General features: G+C 36.3%; 1 protein-coding gene across 1 annotated transcript; it reads right to left on the bottom strand.

Annotated features, from left to right (window-relative positions):
- Positions 1-43: 43 nt before the first annotated feature.
- On the bottom strand, positions 44-15,021 carry MARCH5 (membrane-associated ring finger (C3HC4) 5). The gene is made up of 6 exons (XM_009888787.1): positions 14,978-15,021; positions 10,771-10,973; positions 5,643-5,773; positions 2,234-2,417; positions 1,639-1,805; positions 44-431 (listed from the first exon to the last, which is right to left on the bottom strand). Exons 1-6 carry the CDS (start codon positions 15,019-15,021, stop codon positions 315-317), a joined length of 846 nt encoding a protein of 281 aa, XP_009887089.1. The 3' UTR covers positions 44-314.
- Between the last annotated feature and the right edge of the window lie 12,682 nt (positions 15,022-27,703).

Below are 27,703 nucleotides of genomic sequence, written 5' to 3'. Positions count from 1 at the left end.
TGTTCTCTAGTTGATGTTTTGTTTTGTTTTTTTTTTTTTTTTTCCATTCAGCATATTGGCTCAAAGAAAATAATTCAGAAGCCTGCTGCCCAACAGGAATACCCAAAAATAATGAAAGCCAAGTCACATTCTTAGGTTCAGTGGTTGCTGAAAGGATTTACCCTGCCACAAGACAGTGTTTTATTATATTTAAAGAAAAAAAAAAATAGGAGTAGCAACTTATCACAATTCTCCACTACTGTGCAATAATGATGGAACCAATACACCATGGAAACCTGTTAGGTGAGACTGTATGACATCTGGAGATGACAGCTTTACGCTCCTTCTTGCTCAGGATAATTTAAAATTTTGCGGTGAGCTTGACGCAAATACTGCTGCTGTTTGAAGTAAACCTTAAAAGCTCCTTTTATAGCAACAAAAGCAATTCCACCCTGAAATAAAAAGATATTTTGAAAAACTGCACAGTTCAGCATCATATAATTGCAAATGTTATTTTTAAAAATTTCTGGTCAAAGAAGATGTATTTTCCAATCATATAGCACTTTCTTTTGAAGTTTAACTAATTAGGACAATTCCCAATGAGTAGCTCAAAGTTTTCTGCACAATGCAGTATTACAGAGGTTAATGTTACTTAAAGGGATTGCATACTGGATCTATAAAACCTGAAAGCTTTTATTTGCTTGGAAGTCTGACAAATATTCTAAAAAAAAACCAACAAAACCAAAACATCCTATTTAAAGAACAAAGTAAAATGTAGATATGTATCTGCTTTCCTCCCTTCTCTGAATATTATACTATACATGGCACAAGGAATAATACTTATTACCATTCTATCATCAGACTGTGAAAAAGGCCACTTGCCAAAAGCAAGTGTGGAGTGACATGAAATCTGTTTTTTTGTAAAACAAACTTTTTTTTTTTCCAGAAAGTTTTACAATATGTTTATCTCAAGTCTTCAAAATAAGAAGAGGCACTAAGAGGCCTTTAATCTGCATGAACGGGTCCAGTATCACTGTTTCTTCCACATGGAAGAGGGGTGCATAAGCATGTTGGAATTGAAAACGGGGGCTGAAGTGACAGTCAGATGACCAGGGATACCACCTTATCAAACTCAGCGTGCTTTCCCTTGAAAGGCCATGAGCCAGAGAGATTATCGACAAAGGAAGAGATTTTCTCCCCTCCTTGTCCTTCCCCCTCACTTCGACTTCTATGGAGAGTTATTTTTCTCTCCTTATTAAAATAAGTAACAAAGGGATTCCCTCAAAGAATTAGTAAACAGAAGCTAATATGAAAGGGTTGATAATATAAACCCCAGTCTTCCCTTGCAGAGATTGTTCTTAGAAGAGGCTGGTTCCTCATCTTCATCATCACCCTTAATTACTGCTAAGATCTGCCTAGTACAGGACCAGATAAAAGTTTCGTCCTTGTCTAGAATTGAGATTAGTTTCAGTCATAAGGACAAACTCTGTCACATACATGATCCTTGTCTGCTGAAGATAGGCACCCTTTAAAAAAAAAAAACCAACACCCCCTTCCCTTAATGCCACTCAAGTTCTAGATCAATTTATGTTCCTTTTTACCGCCCTCCCCCATTCCCATATTATAATAATTTATGAAACAAACAATACTGAATCTTACCAAGATTGTCCTTTGTAAATTTGAGTTAACACTGCTGAACATCAGCTTGCCAACTATTGTGGCAATAGTAGGGAAAACTAGAGCTCCACACAGAATACGTGTGGCAGAGACATGATCTGCCAAAGGGTTGGCCTCTGCTGGAATACGAGGAACAGGACATCCAATGCCTAAAGGGATGAGAGTGGGGGAAGAAAAGATTACACAGCCACTACCTCAAACAGAACATAGAAAGCACATTAGTGCCCATCCCGACTCCATTACACATCTATAGCCCAATTACTTTGGGAACTATCCCTCTTCTCAGATGAATATTCTGTTTCCATTAAATGACTGTATTCATTCTTACTTTCACATAAGACCCATGATTTTTAGTAGCTTGTTTTGTTACTAAGGCCTTAATTGAGACCATGCTCCTCCCCCTCTTGCCCCACCTTTCTCACTAGGTGCGATATAAACACAATCTAAATAGGCTGAACATAAGATAGAGGGAAGGCATTATCCTTTACTTAAGGATGGCAAAAACTACTTGCCTATCGCTGTTTCCTAACGGCACAAATTCAAGGTTGGTATTTCCTTTTAAATTTGATCACATTACCTGGAAATATGCTGTTCAAAATTTGTAGCTTATTAGAGTATTTGCGCCACAGCCTGAGCACATAGTCCTCCCAACGAATCATCTTGCCCAATATTAGCATGACTGGGATAGTGGGAAGTCCAATCAAAAGAAATAAAGGATCAGCTCTCTCCATGACGTCAAGACCTTCTTTGTGACCCACAACCTGGTAAATATGTATATAGTTGATAAACATAAAGACCACACCTGAACAAAGAATATAACTTTTAAAAGTGCGAGTTTGTTTGGGGCTGCCCATACATTTTAAGTTAAAGAAAAAAAGAGAATAATACTGTTTTATCTAACATACTCGGTTTTCCCTTCGCGTTCTTGGTTGCTTATCGAGTATAATGCAGATGAACTACCAGCCCTAGTTTGCAAGTCATTAATCTTGCAGAGAGCTGTAACACAATTCCTTACCGTCTCAAGAAAAGTTTCATGCGCTTCTGTGTAAGAAAGCTTAAACGTCAAAATAGCCTGCTTTCCAGAATGCATAGAAGGATTTACAATTTTAGAATGATTAATTCTACAATCAGAAATTGATTAGATACTACTCTAAAGGATAAATTGATAGCAAGTATCTCAGGATGTTTTAATAAAAAATTTCTGTTATTTAGGAATACCTTATGGAACAGATCATAGTATAAAGAAGTATTGCTTCTCTAGACAATGCAGGAAGAGGTACATTATTTTCAACTGTAGTGGAAATAGCATATCTTCACTTGTACCTTATTTTTAAATGTGGTTAGTGCTACACTTTTAAGGGACAGTCATTACTGATGTGTCTAAACCTTTCTACTGGCACATAAAAAATAATCAGACTTTGCAGTTTATAAAATGTAGGTATTAAAACTGTAGCAGAACAGTGCCTTATGTTTCCCTAAAAAGTACATACTGTCTATTTTAAATAAGTAACTCTAAGGCTCTAGTAGGGCTGAGGACAAGAAAAAGAAATTGAAGTCGTAGACATCCTCAAGAGTTGTCTCCATTTAAGAATTACTAAATGCTAACAAAGTCCTTGAAACGCTTCTAGAAAGAACATGCTCTTTCATGACCTTCTCCATCAGAAATCCAGGAAGACTAAAACCACTAAAATAATAATTATTACATTTGTCAGACATTGGATTTCCTGATGTGTTTTCATTTACTTCTTGATAGCTTTTCACATTTGTGGGGAAAACAAGTCTTCACTTGCATAAAACTTAGAATTAGGTGGTAAGAACATACAACAATAGCATAATTAGAAAAAACAAACAAAACCCAGTATTTCTGGAATAGGCAGGACACAGAAGAAGCTAGGGTCATGTACCACAGTACCTTCAAACTGCACTTTTTAGCCTTGCTTTGAAAACCATTCCATTCTATTCTTCTAGAACAGGAAGTTATGTTATATACCACAGCCTCTAAAAATAGCCATACCCAATATCATTGCTGCCAAAAGATTATTTCTTAAAAAAATATTCAGCATTTGTCTTCCAGCTTCTTCACCATCTTCCCCCCAAATTACGATGTCTGATGCTATCGTTTTTCTCCTTATAGTCCTAGTCCATCAAAAAAGCCTCAGTGTGTTGTCTCTTCTGCTTTAGATTACTATTTCTCTCTGTTTTCAGTAACCCCATACAATTTGTTACTGACTTAGCTACTACTGGAGTCACAATGCCAATTCTGTATTTATTTTTCTCCATATGAAGCTTAACCTTTAAAAATAGTTTTTGTGCTTCTCTCGGGCTCTTCAACTGAAAGAAAGGAGTCTGAAATACATCAGGAAACAAGTTGCATTAAACCTAGCAAATTTGGGGTTGCAAAAGGGGTGGCACAGTTTCCCTCCACTTCTAGTTTAACCTCCTTCATTATAAGCAAATTTAAATTATTCTTTTCCCCAGCATGCCATCCATATGATCAGAAAACATTAAATCAGAGGAAAATATCTCATTCTTCATACCAGGGATTTGAACAGCTGTCTAAACTAATGTTTAGACAGATCCTCATTTCAAAAGCAAAACAACTACAGAAAGGAACATTTATCTTTCCATTTAGTTATGTAGTTCTAGAGAAGCTAAAAAGGTCATGTACGTTCCTACAGAAAAAGCCTCAGTCTAGCAGTGAGCAAGGAGATAAGGACTAGCACATTTCACAAAGTCTAGCTGTAGTATTACAAATGGTTGCAATGTTCATGGTAAGGGCCACAACAAGAACAAAATATCAGACGAGGAAAATCCTAAGTGTACCACTGGGTAATATACAGCCTCATCCACTGAATGGAGGAGGTATTCAAAGTTATTATACATCACTTATGCAGCCACTTGACCCTGGCCACACTGGTACCAGGGAGACGGCACCAACTCATTTGGGCTCCACTTCAAGTGATTGTCATATACATTTCTGCTACAAACAGAACCAGAATAGCACACTCTCTTGAGACTTGTAGAACTGCAGTACCATACAATTAAAGAAAAAGTAAGTAGAAAAAGTAGTGCCATATGACTTACATGGTTAAGGATTATGTTGTGTTTTTAAAATTAGAACTGTGTAGAGGAATACTTATTAGAATACAGATTTGTTAATTCTATCTACAACTGAATTAGCATCAGAAATACTTTTATGCTTTCAGGCAACACACAGGTTATGGGTTTGATATAGGAATCAACTAAAATGGTAACAAAAGTTCTTCTAGCTGTACAATCTTTGAAAACTCTTGTCTGGTTGAACTAGGAGAGCTGTGAACAAGTCCTTCCATAGTTAATAGTCTACCACCTGTCAACGTTATTTTTATATTTAAATATTAACTTCACAAGAATGGAAGTAGGAAAAATAAGTATTTTTTTCCCCCTTTCAACTAACCATACAGTCTGAAGTAATAAAAGAACGTACTATTAACTTGTGGTGTTTTGCATTTGTTGTTTATGAATGAACCGCACCATTTGGAGCATGCATTTTCCTTTATACAATAAAGAAGTGGTAGAACTGAAAAATTCACCATGTCTCAACCCTTTGAATGTCACCAGCAAAATTCTCCTGCAGGTAAAAGAGATTGGTCTCATGTCTTTTCTGAAGAATTAAACTACCCATTATCAGCAGTTAGGTGGTAACGGCACCTCTTGTGTAAGAACAGAAGTGGGTTCACCAGCCTGCTATACAAAGGGCAGCCAGCTGCAGTAGTAGTGAATTTTGTTAGTTGCAGACTGAATCATATTTGAACAGGCTTTATACAGTATGATCAGTTAACAGTGAAAAGCTTTCCATCCACCCATCTTGAATTCACTTGTTAACTACACTGGAAGAGCTGAAAGCAGCTAAAGCATGTTTTAAGCCAGGAAAGAACAGTCTTAATTGACTTTTTCTTTAGAAGACCTGCTTTTGAAGCTGGTAAGAAGAGGGAATGCATGTGTACCTGCATCACTGTCACAGCTCCATACGTAACAGCTGTCCAGTATATAGAGCCCACCATTATTCCAGCTGCAGCAAATGGACATGCCTTAGAGATCAGTCGATCTGCAAGATCCAAAACGTAAACAACCGGACCTATGATAAAGGAAAAGTAAGGTTTCAAGATATATACGTATACAAGCATACTGAAGAAAGCTCTCAGCATCTATCATGGATAAGAAAGAATGAACTTGGCAAAATGCAAGTCTGACATCCCACACAAGCTGTTTAAATGAGAGCATATAATTAAAAACCTACTAAGCTAAACTTGTAACTTATTTCTACCTACCATTTCATTCACCACAACATCTTCCCAGGAGATTAATAAAAGTGGTTAGAGCACTGACTAATTTACCCGCTAAAGTTTACTAGCTTCCTTTGTCTGTGTTGAATCAGGATTTTTCTGTTGTAGAAGCCATTGTAGCCTTAATGGCTTTTTAGTTAAGATACTTTAGTTTTCAAAAGGAAGAAATACTAATTACTTGTAATGTACTTCATGTGCTTATCTTTGACAGATTCACCTGAGAATTCTGTCACTAAACTATCCTCCTCAACAGTAAAAAGGAGCACAGTCAATATGAAAGATGCCTTCCACTGGAAGAGACTGCATTCAATATTTTTTGAGGATCACCTCTCAAATGTTGGAGGAAAACCCCCTCCTATTCAGGTTATTTAGTGCCTTTGACAACAATGCATTAATAGAGTTTCGTTCTTCTGTCTGTGAACAACTGCACTTTCCAGACTTACACAGAACAAGACAATACCCTGACCAGTGCACAAGGGCATGCTTGCATCTTTTCTTTGAGAGACTGCAAGAGCACCAGCAACGCAAAAGCCAGAAGCTGAAGTCTGAAGTGTACCCATGGAAGTGAAAAATGTCATCATCGTGATCAGATTCCATATTACTTTTGGTTTTGTCAACAAATTCTACATACAGACTGTCTTCCTCCAGCTCATACATATGAATAGTTCTTCTTAGCTCCCTCCTACTTTTTCCTACCAAAATCAGTGAAAATATTAAAGTTATTCTAAAAATAAGCCTATAGACATTCTTCAAGTAATTAATCCTCCATGCCTCTGATCACGGTTTACCCACTGGTGTGGTAAGGAAGGAGTGATCTCCTGAGTAATGGTGTTAAATGACTTCCTGAAGTCCTGATATACTAGATGTACAGGAATTCTGCTAGATGAATTGCCAGGCTAGTTGGCATGCTCTGTTTTGTATACCGATCCTGAGTTGTATGCTATTTTCCTCCTGACCTCCAGTTAATCAAAACTTGTTCTGACCTTGCACAGAATTAAGAAGATAAGGTGCCAAGGATTTTTCTTTTTTACCTTTCTAAAGGTAAATGTATTGTATTTGGCATTCTCCAAATATGCCAAGTTCTCTTGCAGTTCAATTTTAGCTTAAATACTCCTAGTACATAACAATTTCATATTCTTATTTTTTTGGGGTGGTGATAACTTAGCACCCTGTTCCCCAAAAGATTGTTTCTGAACTACCATATTTACACCAAATGAATTAAAAACTGTGCATTTAAATGTACAATCAAGATTTGAAATTCACATAAAGACGCTTGCAGAAAATTTATTTCCGTCAGCCACACTGAGAAAATTGTGACTCCTGTTTCATGACCTGTTGATTCTTCTCTACAAGAAAACAGCTCTAGTATGAATGCTTTCAAAACAACCAGTTCTACTCAGCTCAAGTCAGCCAATGAAAACAAGCAACAGGAACATCTACTTGAACTCATTAATTGTCATGTTTTATCAGCATTGGTATTCTTGCAAAGCACTTCCAAATGCATTTGTTTTGTGGGTAGGGGCGTTGGTTTTTTTTTTTTTCAACTTTTTTTTTTTTTTTACATACACAAGTATGTGTGCAAATACCATACTGAAGAGCTGCAATTTAAATACATTTAGCTTATATGCAGTCTTGACAGAAGTCATTGTAAATACTGCCAAGTTATGTATCAGACTAGTGGGCAGTCCTAAGCAACTGGGGCAGAATGTTGCTTAATGTACCCTCTATTCTAGCTCTGCTGGAGCCTCAAGTTCTTAATCTACTACTAATGTACTTTGAATTGGTTACCTTTGCGTGCATCTTCTAGTACAGCATGCATTCTTTGTTTTAGTAGTAAGCTCTAGTTTTAAGGGCAGGAAGCATCTTCCTATGTGCCTTGTAAGACAGTAAACACCTCACAAACACCCTGCTTCAAATATACCAACCGACGTAAATTAGTTCGTAAGTAGTTGACAAAGTGTAATTATAATTTATTCTCAAGTTGAGTATCCTGTTATTGATTAGGTACCAAAATTAAAGGGTTTCTGAAGAAGGAACACTCAAAATACAAAGAACTGGAACAAGCAGTTGAACTGTATTAACAGTTATGTTTAATTTTCCAGGATAGACTTAAGAAAGTGCTGAGATGTCTATCAATGTGCTGAAAGTAGCAACAAGGTCATAACTGCAAGTACTAAAATGCACAGTAATTAACACATCTTGACTGTTTCCCACAGGCACTGACAAAGTTGTTCAGTTGTACCATTTTGAAAACTTACATTTATTTGAAGAAGGTGAAGACAAGAGACTCAAAACCCCATCATATTTAGTAAGTCCTAAAGGGCAATACAAAACACTGAAGCTTGCCTTATACATCTTGGCAAGGTGATACAGCAACAGCAGAAATCTAACGCTAGAAGTACTTACAACTTACACCTACTGATATTAATCATTAAAAGAAGCAAGGTACAGAATTAGGTATAGAATCTTGAGAAAAGACTAGAAAAACATTGTTTCAATAATATTTTTTTAATTAGCACTTTAGGAAAAAAGTAGCAAGAAAGGAGGACAAATGTGACTGCTTCTTTTAAGAAGTATTAAGGAAGAAGCAAGAAATTAAGTGTCACTGACATAGAAATTAAGAAAATACAAAACAAAAATATTTTTCATTTTGTAAAAAAATGTTATGCTTTAACAGAGCTTTTTCTGCCAAACTCTTTTCTATTTATTAAACTAAATTATCTAAAAGATACTTTGGTTACTTCCAAAGTGGTAATAATATTTTCCTATTTAAGAAAAGAAGTTCTCGAAGAGAGGAAAACAGCTAGTAAGAACATAGTTACTACAATCTCCAAAACTGATATGAACTATCAAATTTGAAATGGAATTATAATTTTAAGAAGGTATGTCACTGGGGGGGTTGAATTGGTAAATACCTAAAAGACAATCACTGTTTACTTATGAAGATAGTCATTGATGTCTCCTCAAGTTGCTATTACTTCAAAACTATAATCCTAAATAAAAAAAGTTGTATTAGGGAGTGCCCTTTCACAGAAATTTTTCTTTAGAAAAAAGTTTCCAGCAGTACATTAGAGAAGTCTTAATATAAGTAAGTTTCTAGGCTACGATACCTCAGGGAAACTTTAGTTGTTACTTCTTCCCTGTTCAAGTAATTTGTTTCTTGAATGGTATGACTAGTAATGTCTTCAGAAGATACCTGCTGCAGTAGACATGGGGCTACCGGCAAGACTGAGAACATCTTACTGTCCTAACTCTGCCTGCTGTGACCTTGACTGACTTATAGTTGAGTTGTAATACAGCAGTTTTGGGTTACTAGAAAGAGCTACAAAAGGGCAAGGCTGTCTCACTTGTTTAAGGCACTTCAAGCTCACAATTGATGGAGCCAAATTCATTTCCCTGCTCTATTATAGATGTCTTGAGTACTCCTACACAAGTCTGAATTTTTATGCCCTTCTCACTTTAAAAGTGGAAAAAGGTAGTATAGTATAGTGTGTATATATATATAGTATAGGGAAAATGCATCAGAATTGCATGCGTGCTTCAAGTTTTGTGGTACGTTCTAGGTGTCCAGATATAAAACCTTTTTTCCCCCCCAAAGCCAATGCTAAATGTTATCATTTGATGCCTTCTTTATGATGAGATTAAGATTCCTCTCTACCTTATCCTTATAGCAAAGCTGAATTGTGGTTGTTAAACTAATAACTTGGTAGCGAGTTTCATGCTGGTTTATGTTTTCTTGAATATCAATGATATACTAGTCCATATTTTCTTTCACATTACTCAGTGTTCTATCACAGAAGTAAATGTCATCATCCATGTAAAATTCCCTTCACTCCTTAATGTTGTCAGCCCTTATACTAACAGAAAAGAGATCCTGTCCTGAAGCACTTGACAGTGCAAGTTATTTTCAGCTGTTTCATTACAGAAATAAGATACCTAAAAAAAATAATCTCTAAAATCCTCTAAATGCCTATACTCATGATATATCAGCACTTCTTTAACAAGCAGTTTTACTTTTAACCAAAATTTAGGTTTCCATGGCAACATTTAGTTTTCTTGCCCTACTTAATATACCCCATAGAACATGGGAAAGCAAGGGCTCGAGTAACAGCAACTACTGCTAATTTAAACATATGCAACCTATTGTGCGGTGTCCTACTTGGCTCCTCAAGTAAGTAGACTCTGGAAGACCATTTCCAACTTTTTTCTTTCACCTTGACAAACAGAGCTAGAGCTAAAGCAGTGCCTAGCCACCACAGATACGCTGCTGCTTGTATGTAGGGCAATATAGACTCAGGAATACCTCCCAAACCAAGTAAAAATATGTTTTTCAGGTAACGCAAAAAGTTGCTCAGTAAGGTTCTCTGAATTTCTTTTGATAACAGGTTCTCTGCAAGATGAGGAAAAAAAAAGGGGATGTGTTTCTGTGGTAATATGTGGCAATTGCTGAAAGTTGCCACCCTCTGCTCAACAATAAAAGAAAAAAAAACTAACACATTAACCATAAATTAATTATAGGTCAATCACTTTTAAGGCTTATCAATATAGTTAAGTGGAACACATCCAAAATTTTCAGAAGGTATTTAACTAAACCAAATGGGACATAAGCAGAATATAAAGTTATTTCTCCCTGTCTGGAAAAGGGAATAGACAAGTTTTCAATAGAGCCGATTCTCTGAACACAAAAAAGGAAAAAATAAGTGGGAACAATATAAAGAAACACACCATTATATTATTATGACATACATATACATATAATTATGACATTATTAAGTCATACATATCTTACCTAGCTTTGGAAATACTATTAAATATTCTGCATTGCACTGAGGACAAGCAACTCTAGCAGTACTGTTTCCTCTCTGCTTTTCATCCACCCAGCGCTGTAGACAAGTCTGATGAACCCATTTCGTAGAGCCCCTGCACCTGCAAGGTCTCACCCATTCTGCCGTCCGATCATCCTCATCAGTAGCAAAACAAACCCAGCAGCTTCTGTAATTACAGGAAGGAAAAAAGATTTTTTTTTTTTTTTTACTGTTACGTGCTTCAAAATAAACTTTCAAATGTAAAAGCATGTAGTTTTAGAAAAAGTGCACCTAGAGGAGATGATGCTTGTTGCTTCATTTTTAATCACCAAAAATATAAGTATTTTGTACCACAGTATTGTTCTGGTATTAACATAATATTACAGACAGCTAAACAACTGCTTTTAATACACTGCAAATTACCAATTTAACTTTTAGATAATTATGAATTAAAAAGCATCTAGACTGTTGTTCAACCTCTGAATAATTCAACATATGAAAAATCCATGCATTTTTAAATGTATCTCCTCTTACAGCAGTCATTTATTAAGTTTTTAAAACTAAAAATGTAAGATCAATACAGTAGTCTGTTACTTGGGAGACTAACTCCACTTAAATGACAAAACAACACAAATGATACATTGTATCACAAAACAAACTGTAAATAATTATATTCAATTCATTCCCTCTCTTTGAAAAGCAAAAGTACTTCATTCTGATAAATCTGGCTTGTATTATCTAAATTAAGTTACAAAGTACTTCAAGAATACTATTATAGCACTAGAGGAGAAAATTTCTACACTGAAGAATTATCAGATGTATGGTTCAAACTTATTACTTCTATAATAAGAAAACACAAGACTGACAGTCTAGGTGACCTGAAGAGAGCTCACATCCCAGCAATTCCCAGATATCTGACCTGATGATTAGGCCAGACCCTTGAACACCTTTCAGCTTGCAAAAGGAAGTAAAATATGCATCTAAACTAGGAAAATATCTGATATGTTGACCCAATAATTTAGTTTTTACTGTGAAATAATTCGCTAATTCCAATACTGAAAATACTGAAGTTTAGATAATAAACCAGAACCTAACAAAATAAGGATCTTACTACAGAAATAATCTGGTTCGATATATTTAAAGTATTTTACACAAGGTATTGCAGTCATAGTTATACCTTTATAAAAGTGTATGGCAACAGCATCCCTATAATTTAACTAGATACATTCTAATTAGACATTATGCACTAACTTAAGTTTTGCAGCATTATTTTGATGCTGAAGTTTTGTTCTCTTAACAATTTGAGTAACATCATTAAGATAAAACAGTGAAAGGCTTCTTATGTGTAACCACTAACAGACGGTAATTGAGATAGTAAGCCAAGAAATGCTCTGGCACTACTAAACAAAATAATATTAAGATTCAAGAATCATTATAGTAGTTTCTGTGGGGGTGTTACAGCAGTTCATGGTGCTTTTCCTCTCCCTCCCATAGGATTTATTGTCAGTAATAAACCTTCTTCCTAGCCTTTTAAACTCCTCAATCAAATCTTTTTCCTTTTTTCAGCTTCTCAACTACTTCTCACCTCTATTCCCTTTCCCTCTCATATTTTTTGTTTGTCTGCCCTTTCTGCATCCCATCTCTAACCTTTGTCAGCATCTGGGAAGAGAAATTATAGTTTAAGAGTCCCCTCCAACTCCAGTCATTTTGCCAGATTGTCATATTCTTTCTGACAGAAATCAGTGCTAAATAGTTATGTCAGCAAACTGACATATACATCCTGAAGGTCCTTCCCCTGCACCCCCTTCCAAAAAAAACCCCCAAAATGGCAAAGAAACATTTGTAACTAACTAAAGCTCATTAGACAAAATTTAGAAGGGAATTATATGCACAGCAAGGGCCAATCCCACTAGAGCCACTTTCAAAGCAACAAAAATACAGTAATTCTGTTAAAAGGTCATTATTTTCTCCCTAGCATGCCACTTGTAAACAGGTTGGGGAGGGAGGGGGGGGCTGTTTTTGTTTCATTTTTAACTCCTCTATAAGGAAAAAATTAGGGGGGAAATTTACAATGGGAAACTTGAATTTTGTGAGACTCAAACTTGAAGTAATGAGAAATATTGTTGTCTAACAGCTTCCTTTTATGACCTCACTATTTTGGATAGCATTGTATTTGTAAACCGACAATGTTTCTCTACAGAAGAATAACCATCTTTTGTTTACAGGAATAACTGTGCCTATAGAATATCTGCAAGAGATTATTTTAAAGCACTGAATCTTCTTCTGATTTATAGTGGTGGAAGTATACTGAAATTAAGTTGCGAGCATGTAAGAGTAGAACATAGCCTGTAGCAACTTAATACTGGCATACTTCTGAAAAGGAACACAATCTGAGATGCAGATTCCAGGGAAGACAGCAGGAAAAGCAATTTAATATTGAATAACAAATAAAACAAAGATAACTCGTGTCCAGGTGTAAGTACTGAACATATTACGGTAGGTATAGATGTAAATTTTTAACATTGGTGCTCTAAAACTAAAGCTGCATCAATTCTGATTCAGGAAGACTGTTCAGTTGGAAGACCAACATCTTAAATCAGAACCGCAATTTCTTCCATTCGTCCTAATGGGAAGGTAAAAGGAGTCTGACTTTGCTTCTTTCTGTCCTTCCCCACAACATCTGTTTAAATCAGAATCGTCATGTTATACCCTCCTGTAATACCATCCCTCTTTTCATCCTCATGCTCCCGATATGCACCTACAGCAGTCCTAAATGGAAGGACACAATAACCTTCCTAAGCAGGAGGAGGAAAGACAGCCAAGCCACAAGTTAGTAGGAATCTAGATGAAAATGCTGAGACGACCACAAAGATTTGAAAGTATTACGAAGCATGGAAGACATTTTGATTCATTGCACTTGATATCAAGGAGTTCTTAATGCAACTTCTTGCAATGTTTATTAATTTTCTGTTTACACCAAGAATCCCCAAGTTTACTGTAAGAACAAACAATACAACTCTACTGATAATTGTTCCTCTCTGACATTTTTTTCTGCTGCATTAAAGGTAAACATTCACTGATCCATTCCACATCCTATTTAGGTGTAAAACTGCTCTAGATTTGTAACTTAGATTTTTATTTTTAAACAAAAGGCTTCACAATAGATCAAGTTAGGTCTGCGGGTGCCGGTAAGGTCAGATGCCACATACCACAGAACTCTATAATAAAGTTTATTCAAATAATGATAGATTTAAGCCTGAACGTAATCTTGTTACACTGTGATTTTAGCTAGGGAATTTGGCCATGAATACTCTGTAGATTAAATTCTCTTCAAGTTTTCTGTTAAGGTTAATAAGTCAAGAAAAATATGCATCTTTTCTTTAATTGCTTCATTCAATTTCTTGCCAGGCAATCATATCTGAAAACCTGGAAGACCCATGAAAAGAATAACAAAATCCTTTACAGACTTAAACCTTTAGCAAGTCATGAATAATGAACAGTAAATTCCTTGTATTCTGTCATCAGCTTTATCTCTTTCCATTGACAGCAGCTGTAGCAGAAAGGGCTAAATAAAACCATTTCAAAACAAGTATCTTGGCTCTTGCCAGATTTTCCATTTTCTTGTACTGAATAACATATGACCTTGATTCTTACCACTGAATCAGGTTGCTACTCAGATAACCTGAAATAGAAAAGGCTGACAAGGTGGAACAAAGCATTGTTTCTGATAGAAACTCAAACCTTTTTCCTTGATGACTTTCTACAGAGCCAAATCAATAACACTAATGTATTTTTCCACTCTTTCTTGGCTTAAAAAAAAAAAAAAATATCAAAACAAAACATACACAAAACCCATGCCAATATCATTATTTCAGCTTTGAATATAGGGTTACAAATGCCTTTTAGATTCAGCTCCCCAGCATGTAAAGCTCTCCGGTGTCAAAAATTATGTTCTCACTCTGAGAATATCTCATTTATTGCATCTGCTTTTTTTTCTGTACCAAAGACAAACTCTTCTCAGGACATTGCATATGGTAAGAGCAAAGCGGATGGAGAGGAAGTTGTATTTAAGACTAGAGATCCTACACTCCAAATGCTGTATGACTAATCTAGAAAGTCAAGGCCTGCCTAAGAACAGGTTTCTCCAAACAATGAGTTTCTAAACAGTAAGGATGCCACTGTCTCCTGTACCTGGCTCCAACACACCTGTAAGATCCTCTGGCACCAACAGACATATCTAGACCAAGACTGCTTTCTTTTTCATTGAGTTATACTCCTAAAGGTTACTTTTTTCCCAAACCAGTCTCAGATGGGACAGAGGACAGAATCTAATTCATGTTATTTAAATTAAATCTGCCTCAGTCTGTGGGAGCTGAATTAGTAGTGGTTTCAGCAGCGTTAAGGTTAATGATTGGACTCAATGATCTTAAAGGTCCCTTCCAACCTACACAATTCTATGATTTTATAATACAGCTTTGTTTTCAAGCAGGCAATACAAAAAAGTGATTTAAAAGCAATATGTTAATTATATACACACTATAGTAAGAAGTTTGCAGAAATCTTTAATGCCCCATAAGCCCAGCATATATCCTTGTGTCCCCAACACTTAATGGAAGATCACTTGTGAGACTGGGACAGCACAGCTGCTTTATAGGCTGGTTTCAAATATTCGGTACTGCAAGACAGAATGCAAAATGTCTTGGAATTTTTTCCCCAATGCACAGTGGCACACATGTATAAACAGCAAACAAAACCAGAAAAACTTTTGAGAAAAGAAAGTTCTTGCAAGACTTGTAGCAGGACCTAAGCCTTACCATGGGAAATGCAAATTTCAACATACATGACATGCTCTAGAGCCATGAGCTAAAAAGCATTTTTCCTCTCATTACACAGCCTCATAAAACATAAAAAAAAAAAATCTCTTTAAGAAAACTTTTCTGCATTTCTCTCACATCCTGAAGCACATCATTTTCTCTTAAAGGGGCAGGAATTTGCTGATACCTTGCTATCAGAGTAAAGCATTCTTGTTCTGCTAAGCAGTAAGTGACTGAATGGATTATTGCAATTGAATTTCACACCCAAAAAGAAAAAGGCAAAAAGGCTGAAACATAGCTGATAGCAATGAGAGCACAGAGAGCCAACGCAGTGAGGGGTGAAAACGTATCTTGGAAGAAATGACTGAAAGCACTCCAATAACTGGCCATAAAAAGGCACTGTTCCAAAGGACGACCTACAAATCTGCTGTTTGAAGAAGGCAATTTTTCATGAGCTTCTGAAACAAATTTTTATGCATAGTCTATACTGACAGATAAAATACCTTTGATGAAGAATAGCGATAGGCTTCCACTAAACCTGCCAACTACACTCGAAATACTATACAATCATGTTTAAGTGGGAAGACTTGGATATTGGAAACATCAAGGGAGTTACCTAGCAGCACACAACACCGGCTGCTTTGGAGCTGCCTAGAATTTTAGTAGGGGAACATAGCAAACTTCTCTCAAAAAGAGAAACAATGCATTGCAAATGCTACTGCTAAACACTTCCTTTAGCTGCATTTGAAAGAACCAGCAGAAATAAAATTCTTGTGTTAGAGGGCATGACCTGGTCACGAGAGAATGCAAGCCTCACACACACCAGAAAATACTTTTATCTTCAACCCAAGCTCTATCTAACTAAAAAAATCCTTACACTATCCTAAGGGGAAAAACCCACACACAAACAGAGCGAGGAACAGAGATACCAGTGCAAAAATAGTAGTCTTAGATGCTCCATCATGACTTCTGTGGATCGTTTTTAAGGCAGCATGTGGCACAGTAGCCATATGCCAGCCTGGATCATTCAACTAGAAAACACGCTGTCGGCTCAAAACAAAGTCTAGAATCTTGAAAGGAAGTTCCTGAAAGTCATCTGACCTAATACCCCATTCTGCTCTGCCTGGTCATCAAGGATAGGGTGTAATGCTGAGTAAATAAGAAGCTGATGATAATCTCGAAACGATAATAACTAACCTTTACAACAGAAGCAGTGCTTTGAAAACAGCAGGGAAAGGTTAAATAGAGAGTAACAAGCTAATGTTGGTGTGAACGTATGGCCACACAAGGTAGGAGGCCATATAGGTTGTAACTTCCTCTACTTACAGCATAGTGTTGTTTAAATTAGATTTTAATAAACTTTTAATAAAAGCCCATGGATGTCTAAAACCCAATAAGCAAACACATAAAAACAAAACATAGAATAATTAACTAGAAAGTGTACCAGAAAGATCTAGTGATTACCAGAAGTTCAACTTAAACTTATTTATATATTCTCAATTATAGCTCCAATTAAGGAGAAATATTTTACACTTGAGTTAACCACACTATATAAAGGCAGAGATATGAGTAAAGGACAGTTCACAGAATCCTGCTGGCAACTTTCTAGCTTGTGGATAAAATTAAATCTTTGACTGCCAGCCACCACCTATTGTGCTTGAATCATGCCTTACAAGGTTTTTATTGCCCTTGCTTCTACCCAGCTTAGAATAAGAAATCTCCCACAGATTTAGTTATCTCATTGGGTTTTAGTCTCTAGTTTGTCAACCAGTTATTCAGGCATATCCCTTTTGCAAAGATTTCAAAATTCAGTTCTCTTAAAGGCTTTCTTTAATATTACCATACTCTCACTTTTTCAAAAGGAAAATTTGAGAAGTTTCCAAGGCTCAGCGGCCTCGCTGTGAGCCTCTAAATGTACAAACTTCCCTGTTACATTTGTTTTGTTTCTTAAGGGAGAGAGGGAAAACAGGGCCCTCCTACAACTGTGCAAAGGATAAATCAGGTAAAACTATTACTCATACAATAAGCATCTTATTAATAAAACATTACATATTTTTCTAATTAAACTATTATTATACATTAGCAACATGGCATACAACTCTAACAATTTAAGCTACTGAGTACCTGCTAGGAGGCAGTAACACTGATTCTTACCCTCATGTTTAGGAAGAAAAATAAAAGTGACTAAAACCAAGTGGGGAAAAAAAAACAACAAAACCAAAACAAAGAACCCCATACAGGCACACAAAACAAGTTACTTCCAAAGCTGAAATACGCCTTGAACAACATGATTTGAAAAGAAATGCTGAACCCTCAGTCAAGTATGTACATACATAGCAAACACTGAAGAATACTAATAGCATTAAGGTAATACCTTAGACTTTTCATGGATTTTTTTTTTTTTTTATAATGCAGATAGCATACCATATAGGGAAAACATTTTCTTAAGCACTGTTTGACAATGCTGTCAATAATCACAAACACAGAAAATGAGATATGAAGCAACTAGCAAATTATGTTTTAGAGGCTAAAGTCACTTCCTTGAATTTTTTTTTAAACATCTTAATTATGTATTAATTGCCTGTTATAGTCACAAAATTGTATAGCAGTATGTCTGAAAGCTCCTCCTGATGAGGAAACTGAAAACTAGAAAAAATTCCTTTAAGTCTCAGCTTCTCTAAATGTCTAATTGCAGAGTAGCATAATGTCAAGATACAACTGAAGTAGTAAGAGGCTCAATGCTAGAATTCATATACTAATATTCATCCTCGCTGAAGAAAGAAAAGCTCTTAGCATGTTCAAGACACTGTGAGAACTCTGGATGGCAAGAAGATCACATGCAGCCTTCTCTAACAGATAACGTAACCTACTAGGAAGGTAGGACACCCAACTACTGACACACCAAACTGATTTATGTACAAATAAGATTATTTCGAGGAGGATGGATTATTATTTGAGGCTAAAAAAAAGTTCTAGCAACACCGACAGATTTAGCAAAGGAAGACAGCTTCAGACCTCAAAGTACTCTTAAAAGCCATTCTTGCTGTGATTCATGTGCAATCTACTGTATGAAAGTCTTACAGCAGTCCTCACTCCCTAGGGATATGACACATTTCACCATGTGCTAAACTGTGGGGTTTGGCTGTCTCCATGGCTTCCAATACATCAGAATTTCTTGCCAGACAATAAAAGTATAACAAACAAGTAACCATATATCTGTCTAACTTCAATCATTTGAGGCCTCCTGGAAAAAGTATCTTCAACTGTGCCCTCAATCGCAGTCATCATGACCTGAATTCTACTGTTTTTGAGAAGAAAAAAAAAGCACTTGCATAATTGTTTTCAGTAGCTCAGTCAATACCCTCTACAGTTAGACAATGACACTTAAATTAAAAAAATGCATAACAAAAATTGTGGGGGAAAAAACCCAACAGAACACAAAACCTCAATGGAGCAGTGCACAGAAAATTACTCACTTGGCTCTCCAACTTATTAATGCTAAATGACCACAGTTAAAAAGAGGATAGGGGAAAATTTGTGTGAAAAAATATCAATGCAGGCAGCACAAATTTGATCTGAAACTCTAGAACACAAGACTTTGTTTCTTAGTCAAGAGAGACTCAGAGTATGCTATGATGCTCTAAGATACTGCTATAGCTTAATTACATATACAAAGATTCCCCAGTCAATGTTCCCAGAAAACAACTTCCTAACATTATGGAAGAATTAAAAAGATTAGCATTGAGGCTAACCTTAGTATCAAACCAATTCTGCTTACAGCATACTGCTTGCTTGAAAACAATGCCTACAGACCAAGCACTGCACAACTGCTTCTTTGCTTTGTCAGAATTCTGACAATTAGCTGTGCCATTCCATGAGCAAAACTATATCCATTTTTAGGTCTATTAACCAAGACGTAAGTTAAAGCGAGTGTTTGGTCGACTCAAAGGAATTTAACTTGAACCTTTATTCCTTCAAGTTCTGAGACAAGGGATAACAAGCATTAGTCCTTCGTAACTCCTGGAAGATTTATTTTTCCATAACAGAAGGTTAACATTTACTTACTAGCTTCCTTAATCAAGCACTAACCATATCTGTGTTTTCAAAGGTTGGTATCAAGATGTTTTTCGTCTGCTGTTTTAAACTGGAATGTTAAATACAATTCCCAATCTCAAGAAGAAAAAAATATGTCGTTTCTATTCAACTAGCATTAAACAATGTTACTTTGCACTGGGGGAAAGGGGAAGAGAGTTGCATCAGAAAAATACCAATACTGGTATTTGTGGTACGCGTACAGAGTAGATGACAGATGTTACAAATCAGAAGCGACATACATACAGAATAGACCAACTCTGACATGTCTAAAACTGGAACCGTCTTGACATTCAGCTGTTGCTGTGACAAGCAAAAGATAAAAGACAAGAAATGCAACGTTACGTTCCATTCACAGAGTCTGGATTATGTGAGCTCAATCTCTTGCAGCAATTTTCCAGTATCACACAGGTAATGCAAAAATACAAATTAATCTTTAGGCACAATATCTTTAGTTACAAAAGTAAACACATTAGCATACACTTAATCTGTTACAAACCAAACTTATGGCTACTCACTTTACATTCCATTCTCAGGCAAGGTAATTGTGAAATAAAAGCTCGATTTTTGTATGTGTGCCATAGTTTCATGGTTAAACCAACCATACAGGGTAAGCAATTTTTCTGTTACGTTCTTCCACAGAAAAGAGAAGAAAAATAGGAAGTCCTAAAGCTGTGAAAATTGGCAGAAAGCCTCCAAAGCAAGCAAAACGCTTTGAACTCAAGAATTTATATAACAGACATCATAACTAAAGTTATTCTCAGTTTATAACTTCTATTTTTATTACAGAATTTGCAGTATAAGAGAGCAAACCAAAAAGCTCTACTGAAGTCAGCCATCTTACATGCTTCTAGTATACATAATAAAAACTGAACAATTTGAGACCTAAAAATTACAAACAAGTTTTAAACACCAAGAAGAGATATTCTTGGGACATTAAACAAAAACAGCCACTCAAATGTGGCAGACGTTGAAAATCTGGAAATGTCTCTGAATAAATGTGAACAAAACTCCAAGGTATCTGATCATACCATGAAGCAACTCTCCTCAGCACTCTGTAGAATTGACTGCATGACTCACCGGCAGAACAGTCACAAGCACTCAGCACATGGCCTTCTGTAATTATATCCTTCACAGAAGGCTAAATTATGTTGGCACATTTTAGGCAAATATAAAATATCCACTTCTAAACAAAAGTATTCAGATTTCAAGAGGAGGCATTTATAACAGGAGAACAAATGAGGAGAGATCAGAAAGCTACATGAAAAGAACAGTACAGCTTTAATATAGAGGGGCTAATCTTCTTTCTAGAAAGGCTGTGAAGAAATTACTACTATATTAAAATGGCTTTAAAAAAATAAATACATCACAATGCCAGAATCTTGTCCATAATGACGCTATTGTGCATTAACACTTTATTTTAATACACATACCTTGAAGAGAAGTATGACCAAAGGGAGAAGCAGGCATAGATACATAAACTGAGAACACCAAGTAATTCATAATGCTTATCAGCAATCAATCACCTGATAGCCTAGAAACACTAACTACACTTATCCAAAAAGTTTGGGTTTTCCTAAACATAAGCGTATACCAAGACCCCATGGTTGGTCCTTAAATCAATAGGTATTTACTTATTATAGGGAAACTGTTATATAGCAGGCCAATTTAATTTTAATTTTATCTGAATCAGTTAAGATAACCAAGATTTAAAATTATAAACAAATAAACAGCTAGTCCCAGACTTAATACAACTTCAGTACAAACTTTATTTTTAAACCAGCATTTAAAAGTGGAGATTTTGATTGGAATTTTTCTTCTCCTGTATTAGCATTAGGCAGGAAGGATATAATCCTTTCCCCAGAATCACTGGCACAAAAATTCTGAGCCTAAACACTTCCATTGAATGGCAGAAAGCTATCAATTAAAAGCACTCATATTAGCATTAAAATAACAGGACAGCAAAAAAAACATCTTAGAGAAAAGGTAAAAAAAAGACTCCAGTCCAACTAGACAAGAAGTCATCTTAACTTCTAGGTACAGATTTCAGAGCAGATGCTAAAAAAGTCTAAGTGCAGATTTGCCAGAAGGCATTAGTGGACTGTACCTCTAGTATTGGCACCTCCAGCACAGTACGCTCACGTTACGCAGTGCAAATAGAGCACTAATACCGTGTGGTCTCCCTGTTTAAATTGCGGTTGCATCTAGACCTGGTATCATAGAATTATTTGGGTTGGAAGGGACCACAGTAGATCTCTAGTCAGACCTTCTGCCCAAGGCAGAAGCAACACTGTATTCAGAACAGATTGTCAGCACTTTCTCCAGCTGGGTCTTGAAAAGCCCCATGGACAGAGATCCACGGCTGCCCTGGGCAACCTCTTCCAAAGCTCGACTGCATTGCTCCCCAACCCCATATGCTGAAACCTTCTCTGTTCAAATTTATAGTCATTGTTGCGCATCATCCTGCCAAGAACCTCCAGAAAGAGCCAAACCGCCCTCTTAACAACCTCCTCGGTAGGTATTAGGTTATTAGGTCTCCCCAAGCCATCTCTTCTTCAGCCTAAGCACACACAGTTACCTGTAGCTTTTTCTAGTAAGTCATGTGCTCCTGTCCCTTGACCATCTTGTGTAACCTTAATAACAGTTTCATTTAGAAACATTAACCAGAAGCACTTTGCTTAAAAGAACTTAATCACTTCCAATCGAGTCTTTTCTCTCTTCTGCACTGAAGATGGATTCGCTAGTGGCGGTACAAGTGCCAGTAAAAATGAGCAAGTCATGCACTCTTTTGATAAAGATAGGTATTACATTCTATAACAAGCGAGTACCCAACTCATTCTCTGGCTGAGAGGAGGAAAATAAGATGCATCAAAAAGCTCTTCTCACTTTTACACAAGGAACTTCCCACCCAGCCTGCAGTAAAATAAGACCATAAGCAGGTTAAGATGTCAGAAGCACCAAGCAAATAAGCCCTAAACAGCTGAAGTATTCATTACCACTTTAAGTATTACTTAAAAAGATGTTCCAAAATTAATATCTAAACCTTTTAATTGATTTTTCTCTGTAATTATACATATATATACATATTCATTAAATACATTTGCATTAATTGTCAAAAGTTTTAACCCCAGTAAGCACTGTAAGAGACCATGCCAAAGCAAACAAGCACAGTTAAGCATTGTTATAGAGGTCTGAGCACTTTTATGTGGAAGAAGTCAATAAACAGGTTGTTGTATAGTTTTTTTTAGATGAAGCAGATATTATATATAAAAATATTATTTGAATGCCTTGATAATACATGGAATACCAAGACTTTCAGTACCAAAAATGGTAACTAGTCTCTCAGGAGTTTCCCCACACTTAAATAGGAAGAATAATTGCCTTCTGTCTGCAAGTAGAAATTAACCGTTAAGCAGCAATTAAAACATATATGTTTGTTCCTGAGCATATCAAAGCAGACATCAAAGATAGAAATATAATGCACATAAGATGACAGTCAAAAGGTTACCATAGTTTATAAATAACACGCTGACACTTTTATACTACAGATGGGCAAAAGGCATTCTACAGGTCTGAATTAAGTTTTCCCTAATCATCTTTACTGATAAGACACCAGAAAAACTCGGTCTATGCAGAACCTTCAGCATAAACAGAACTGGAATAGCAAGGGATGTACTTGGGATGGAGCATTAATGAAAAAGTAAAGCTATTAGAAAGTTATTACTGTTTCAAACTTTCATTCTTCAAACCCACTCCAAAATAAACATAATTTTGCTTTTTCCTTCCTGTATTAACATCAGCTTCCAATCAGTGGGGGTAAAGACAGGGAAGAACACCTTGTTTCCTTTCTGGTAGGAGATTACCCCAGCACAGCCCATTCTTTGTTCTTATATTCTCTTTTTTCCAAACATGCATAACCTACTCTAACATACTTTAATTAGTTGTCCAAATAAACCTAAATCAGTGCCTGCACTTCCAAAGAGGGAAGAAAGATTCGTATCAACACAAACACCACACATGCTAACTGGAATGAAAGCAGCAACTGAAAATGATGTACAAAAACATTCCCTATGTGTTTTTTTTTTCTTTAAAAAAATAAAAATAAAATTACCATGGAATCAGATGACTGTTCAGAAAACGGAAATAAAAGACCCATTAATTTGCTATTTTGCAACTTTTGAACCTCAACTGCTAGCATTTTTCTGACAAATCAGTGCTCAGGCAAAGAGAAAATTTAGTTGCAAACAGCATTTCTCTCTTGATAGTGTAAGTAATTTCTTAAGCCAACTACAATTCTGCATTTTATCTTTTAATTGCTTGTAAAGTCTACCTACCATTTCAACTCTATTGCCTCCTTTAAATAAGGAATGGCAAAAGTATAGGACAAAACAGTCCTATGATGTTGCTTGTTGCTATCAAGGAGGCCTACATATCAATCACAGTTGAACCAATTACTATCCATTCAGAAAATAAAGCATGCCAATTCAAAAGTTAAACCATGCTAAAATTGCCACTATACTGATTCTGCAACACGTACCTGCACAAGCCTTCAACCCATTATTCATCACATTTTGACTAACATATTTGAATACTGAAAAAAACAGAAGTCAAAAGTGACCATGTTCTGGCCAGCTGGCAAATATAAGGGAAGCAGGGAGCAGGAGTTGTCTTTAATTTACATTGTATAAGGAGCACCACAAATCACTACCACAGAATATGCTTTAAAAGAAAATCTACAAAAATAAAACCCAGCTTTCTGAACTCTCAGTATAACCAGTTATAAGAACAATCCACACATAATGCAACTGAATTCAAGAGAATAAAGCTTAAAAATATGAGTACATTTCAGCATTATGGCTCGCAATAAGGTAGATATAGGGAATGACATCGCTAGGAAAAAGCTGGTATGTGGCTAAGCATTTTGTTGGTTTTTTTTTGAAGACAGCAGATTGACCAGATTATCTTCTGAAACAAATAAATCAGAAACCATCTGATGATACATTTATCATAAAAGTAACAAGTTTTTTTAAAAATTTCACCACATTGAAGATTTTTTTTTAATCATGTAAATATTTACAGTCTAGGTTTTCTATCAACATGGGCTCGCCACTGACTTCATTATGGCAAGTACATGTTTAATAAGTATTTTTCAGTTCTTGTCCCTTCAGAAATTGACTGCTCAAACAACACAGTAAAAAGACTGCATAGTAAGATAAATAGATACTAGTTTTCTTTTCTCATATTTATTCTAACAGCAACTCTGGTAAGACCCAGTCAAGTGTTCTGTAGGAAAGTTATGTAGTACAGGATCACAGCCACCTGATGTCCTAGGAATAACATGCAAGCTATTACAAAAAGCTATAAAATAGCAAACCAACAAGATGTAGCTATAGCCATAACTTAAAACCAAACTGAATTTACACATTAGTTTTTCTTAAATACATAACTAGAAAAAAATAGGAGAGGTAAAGTCAAATTGTATTTGACAAACAAATGACACAAGAAAATTAAGTATTTAAAGGATTCAGTTTTTAATCAAATACAGCACCAGAAAGTTCTTGCCAGAAAGTTCTACATATTATCTTCAAAGTTACTGAGAAGAATCACAACTCTCAGTGTGACCACCTAGGTATTGGAAACAAAAGAAAAGCCTATTTATTCCCTCCTAATGACTTAACTATTGGAATCAAATTAAAGTTGGATTCACTGAAAAGCTATTTTCTGCAACCTTCACTAAGAGATCCAAATTTGATGTAAAAGTATGCACTTTGTGTTAAGTTATAATCCATTAACAGTTACTCTTAAGCTTCTGCATATGTACTTTTTCCTTTTACCCAGGAAAACAACCGTCTGTCACTAGCAATAAAGATAACAGGATAGTAAAGGCATTTCAAACCCTCAGTATCCCTACAGATGATTCATCCATGTGTTACATCCCCTAATGCGAAATATTGAAGGTTTATCTTGATCATCACTACATACAACATGGAAACAGTTATGTATGACCTTCAGAAATAAGAAATGAATGAAAACTGGTTTCTCCCAATGTAACTCTGCGCCATAAATCCAATATGTAACAAAAAAAATATATTTACACTGATTGCATTTTGAGGTCTTGGTTATTCCAAAATCCTTCTATTGGTACCGTACTACACTCTGAATTAAATTCCATCCTAAATACTCGGCTCCTTCTTACCACTCCATTCACTGCTTCTCACACTACTGTTTCTAAAGTTTCCTATACTGAGCCCAATAAATTCTTATATGCAAGCTGCAGTCTCTCTTCATACCTCCTTTTATGCTACCTAGGCACTTAATTTTTTTTTTCCCTCACTGTTCTTATTGAGGAAGTCAGGGACACTTCCAATTGTTTTAGATGATATCAACTCTGCTACTCCAAGTTTATTGAGAAAAGTCTTTGAAAGGGGCCAGAGATACAAATTACAATTTCACAAAGCTGAAAGGATATAAGAATATTAAATGTACATCAAACCCCACATATCCATTACACATAACAACTGAAGAAGAGTAAACTGGTTTGGCCACTAGTTAATTCAAAAAAGGGAAAATAGTTAACCATTTAATTTAATAGTTGTTCACAACACAGATTTTAAACACCACCTTACAGCCATTTCCCAAAGGGTGAACTGTGACTTCATGGTATGATGTAACAGCCACAGACAGTAGGGAATCCACTAAGAATATCATGGTTTCCTAGAACTCAAAACCATAATATATTATATATTATTGGACTATAAACTTCAGGGTGAAGATGAGATTTTTTTTAGTTTCGGAGAAGTTGATTCTGCAACACTCTTCATGATCTTTTCCTCTTCCTCCTCCACCCCCTGCACAATAGTTCTATCATCCTCCTCCCAATTCTTTTTGTCTTCCTTAACTCTTCCCTTTTATTGCCTACATTCACAGGAAGTTATATCAAACTGAACACTTTCCTGATAGTAATTTTAAAAATCTACCTCCTTCCTGTTAGTTCCTGGAAACGCACTTATGGTTCCTGACTGCTAGCCTCCTTGACAGGCATTGTTCTAATTTACAACGTAAATCATCCCGTCTCTCACTTCTTCAGGTTTTCTAAAACATAGACAAACAACTTTCTCTCCCTCCCTCCCTCACTTTTACCCTCTTTCTACATCAAACTGAAACTTCTCATCCTCACCTTCCAGGCTGAACAAGTTCTGCCCCTGCCTCACATAATTTATGTGTCCATCACTTGCATGATGACAGCCTGTATTTTGCTAAATCCTCTTTCCTTAGAGGTGACCTGGAAAGGAGAAAAACACCTTTTTTTTTTCCTGCCTTATGATGAGAGCTTGACAGGTTCATCAATAGGAGCCTGATTCCTTTTGGGTCCCCACCTTCTGAGATACCAGGCTACCTCAATTCCTGCAATTACAGACTATCAATGTGTTTTTGTTTATAGGCACAGGTCTTAAGGGCTTCCTGGATGACTCAAAGTTATACATAAGGAATCTTAAGCCCTCAGCAGAAGAAGGTGAAAGTGTGACATATTTAAATAAAAGTCTTTCCTCGACTACATTTAAGTCAAAGTACTTTTTAGGTTGCACTTCTTAACAGCACTCCAAAAAACAATTGTAGGCTTTCTTCAAAGATTATAAACCCAACAACAAAACACAAAAGGCCACACAAAGCTTTGGTTGTCTTTTGGTGCCTTATTTTACGTGTAAGTCAACGCTTTCCATACCTACAGCATCTCCTGGACACCCAGAAAGCGAACAGCCTTCTGTAGACCTCCACCGCTCTCCCCAGAGCCCGCGTCAACCCAGACACACCTCCTCCTGCCCAAACGCCGCCGGAGCGACCCTTCCACACCCCGCGCACCGCCGCACAGACCACACACTGACCGCTTCCTCGGCTTCGCCCGAACTACCCACGTTTCCAGAAACCAGAAAGTGAAAACGAACCCGCGCCACCGGTCAGGCCCTGCCCCACCCCCACCAACAGGGCTGGGGGCCCAGCGCCCAGCGGCCCA

This window comes from Charadrius vociferus, unplaced genomic scaffold (genome assembly GCF_000708025.1).
Source record: "Charadrius vociferus isolate BGI_N301 unplaced genomic scaffold, ASM70802v2 scaffold436, whole genome shotgun sequence".
Lineage (NCBI taxonomy): Eukaryota > Metazoa > Chordata > Aves > Charadriiformes > Charadriidae > Charadrius > Charadrius vociferus.
This window is presented reverse-complemented; position numbering and strand designations above follow the sequence as displayed.

What these genes read in the sequence shown, in the direction of transcription:
- MARCH5 (XM_009888787.1), bottom strand. Translation starts at nt 15,021, where the DNA reads ATGTCTGTTGGTGCCAGAGGATCTTACAGGTGTGTTGGAGCCAG. An exon ending in AATAGTATTTCCAAAGCTAG is followed by an intron (nt 5,774 to 10,770) that starts GTAAGATATGTA and finishes CCTTTATCATAG; the next exon opens with GTCCGGTTGTTTACGTTTTG. An exon ending in ATTTACAAAGGACAATCTTG is followed by an intron (nt 432 to 1,638) that starts GTAAGATTCAGT and finishes TTTTTATTTCAG; the next exon opens with GGTGGAATTGCTTTTGTTGC.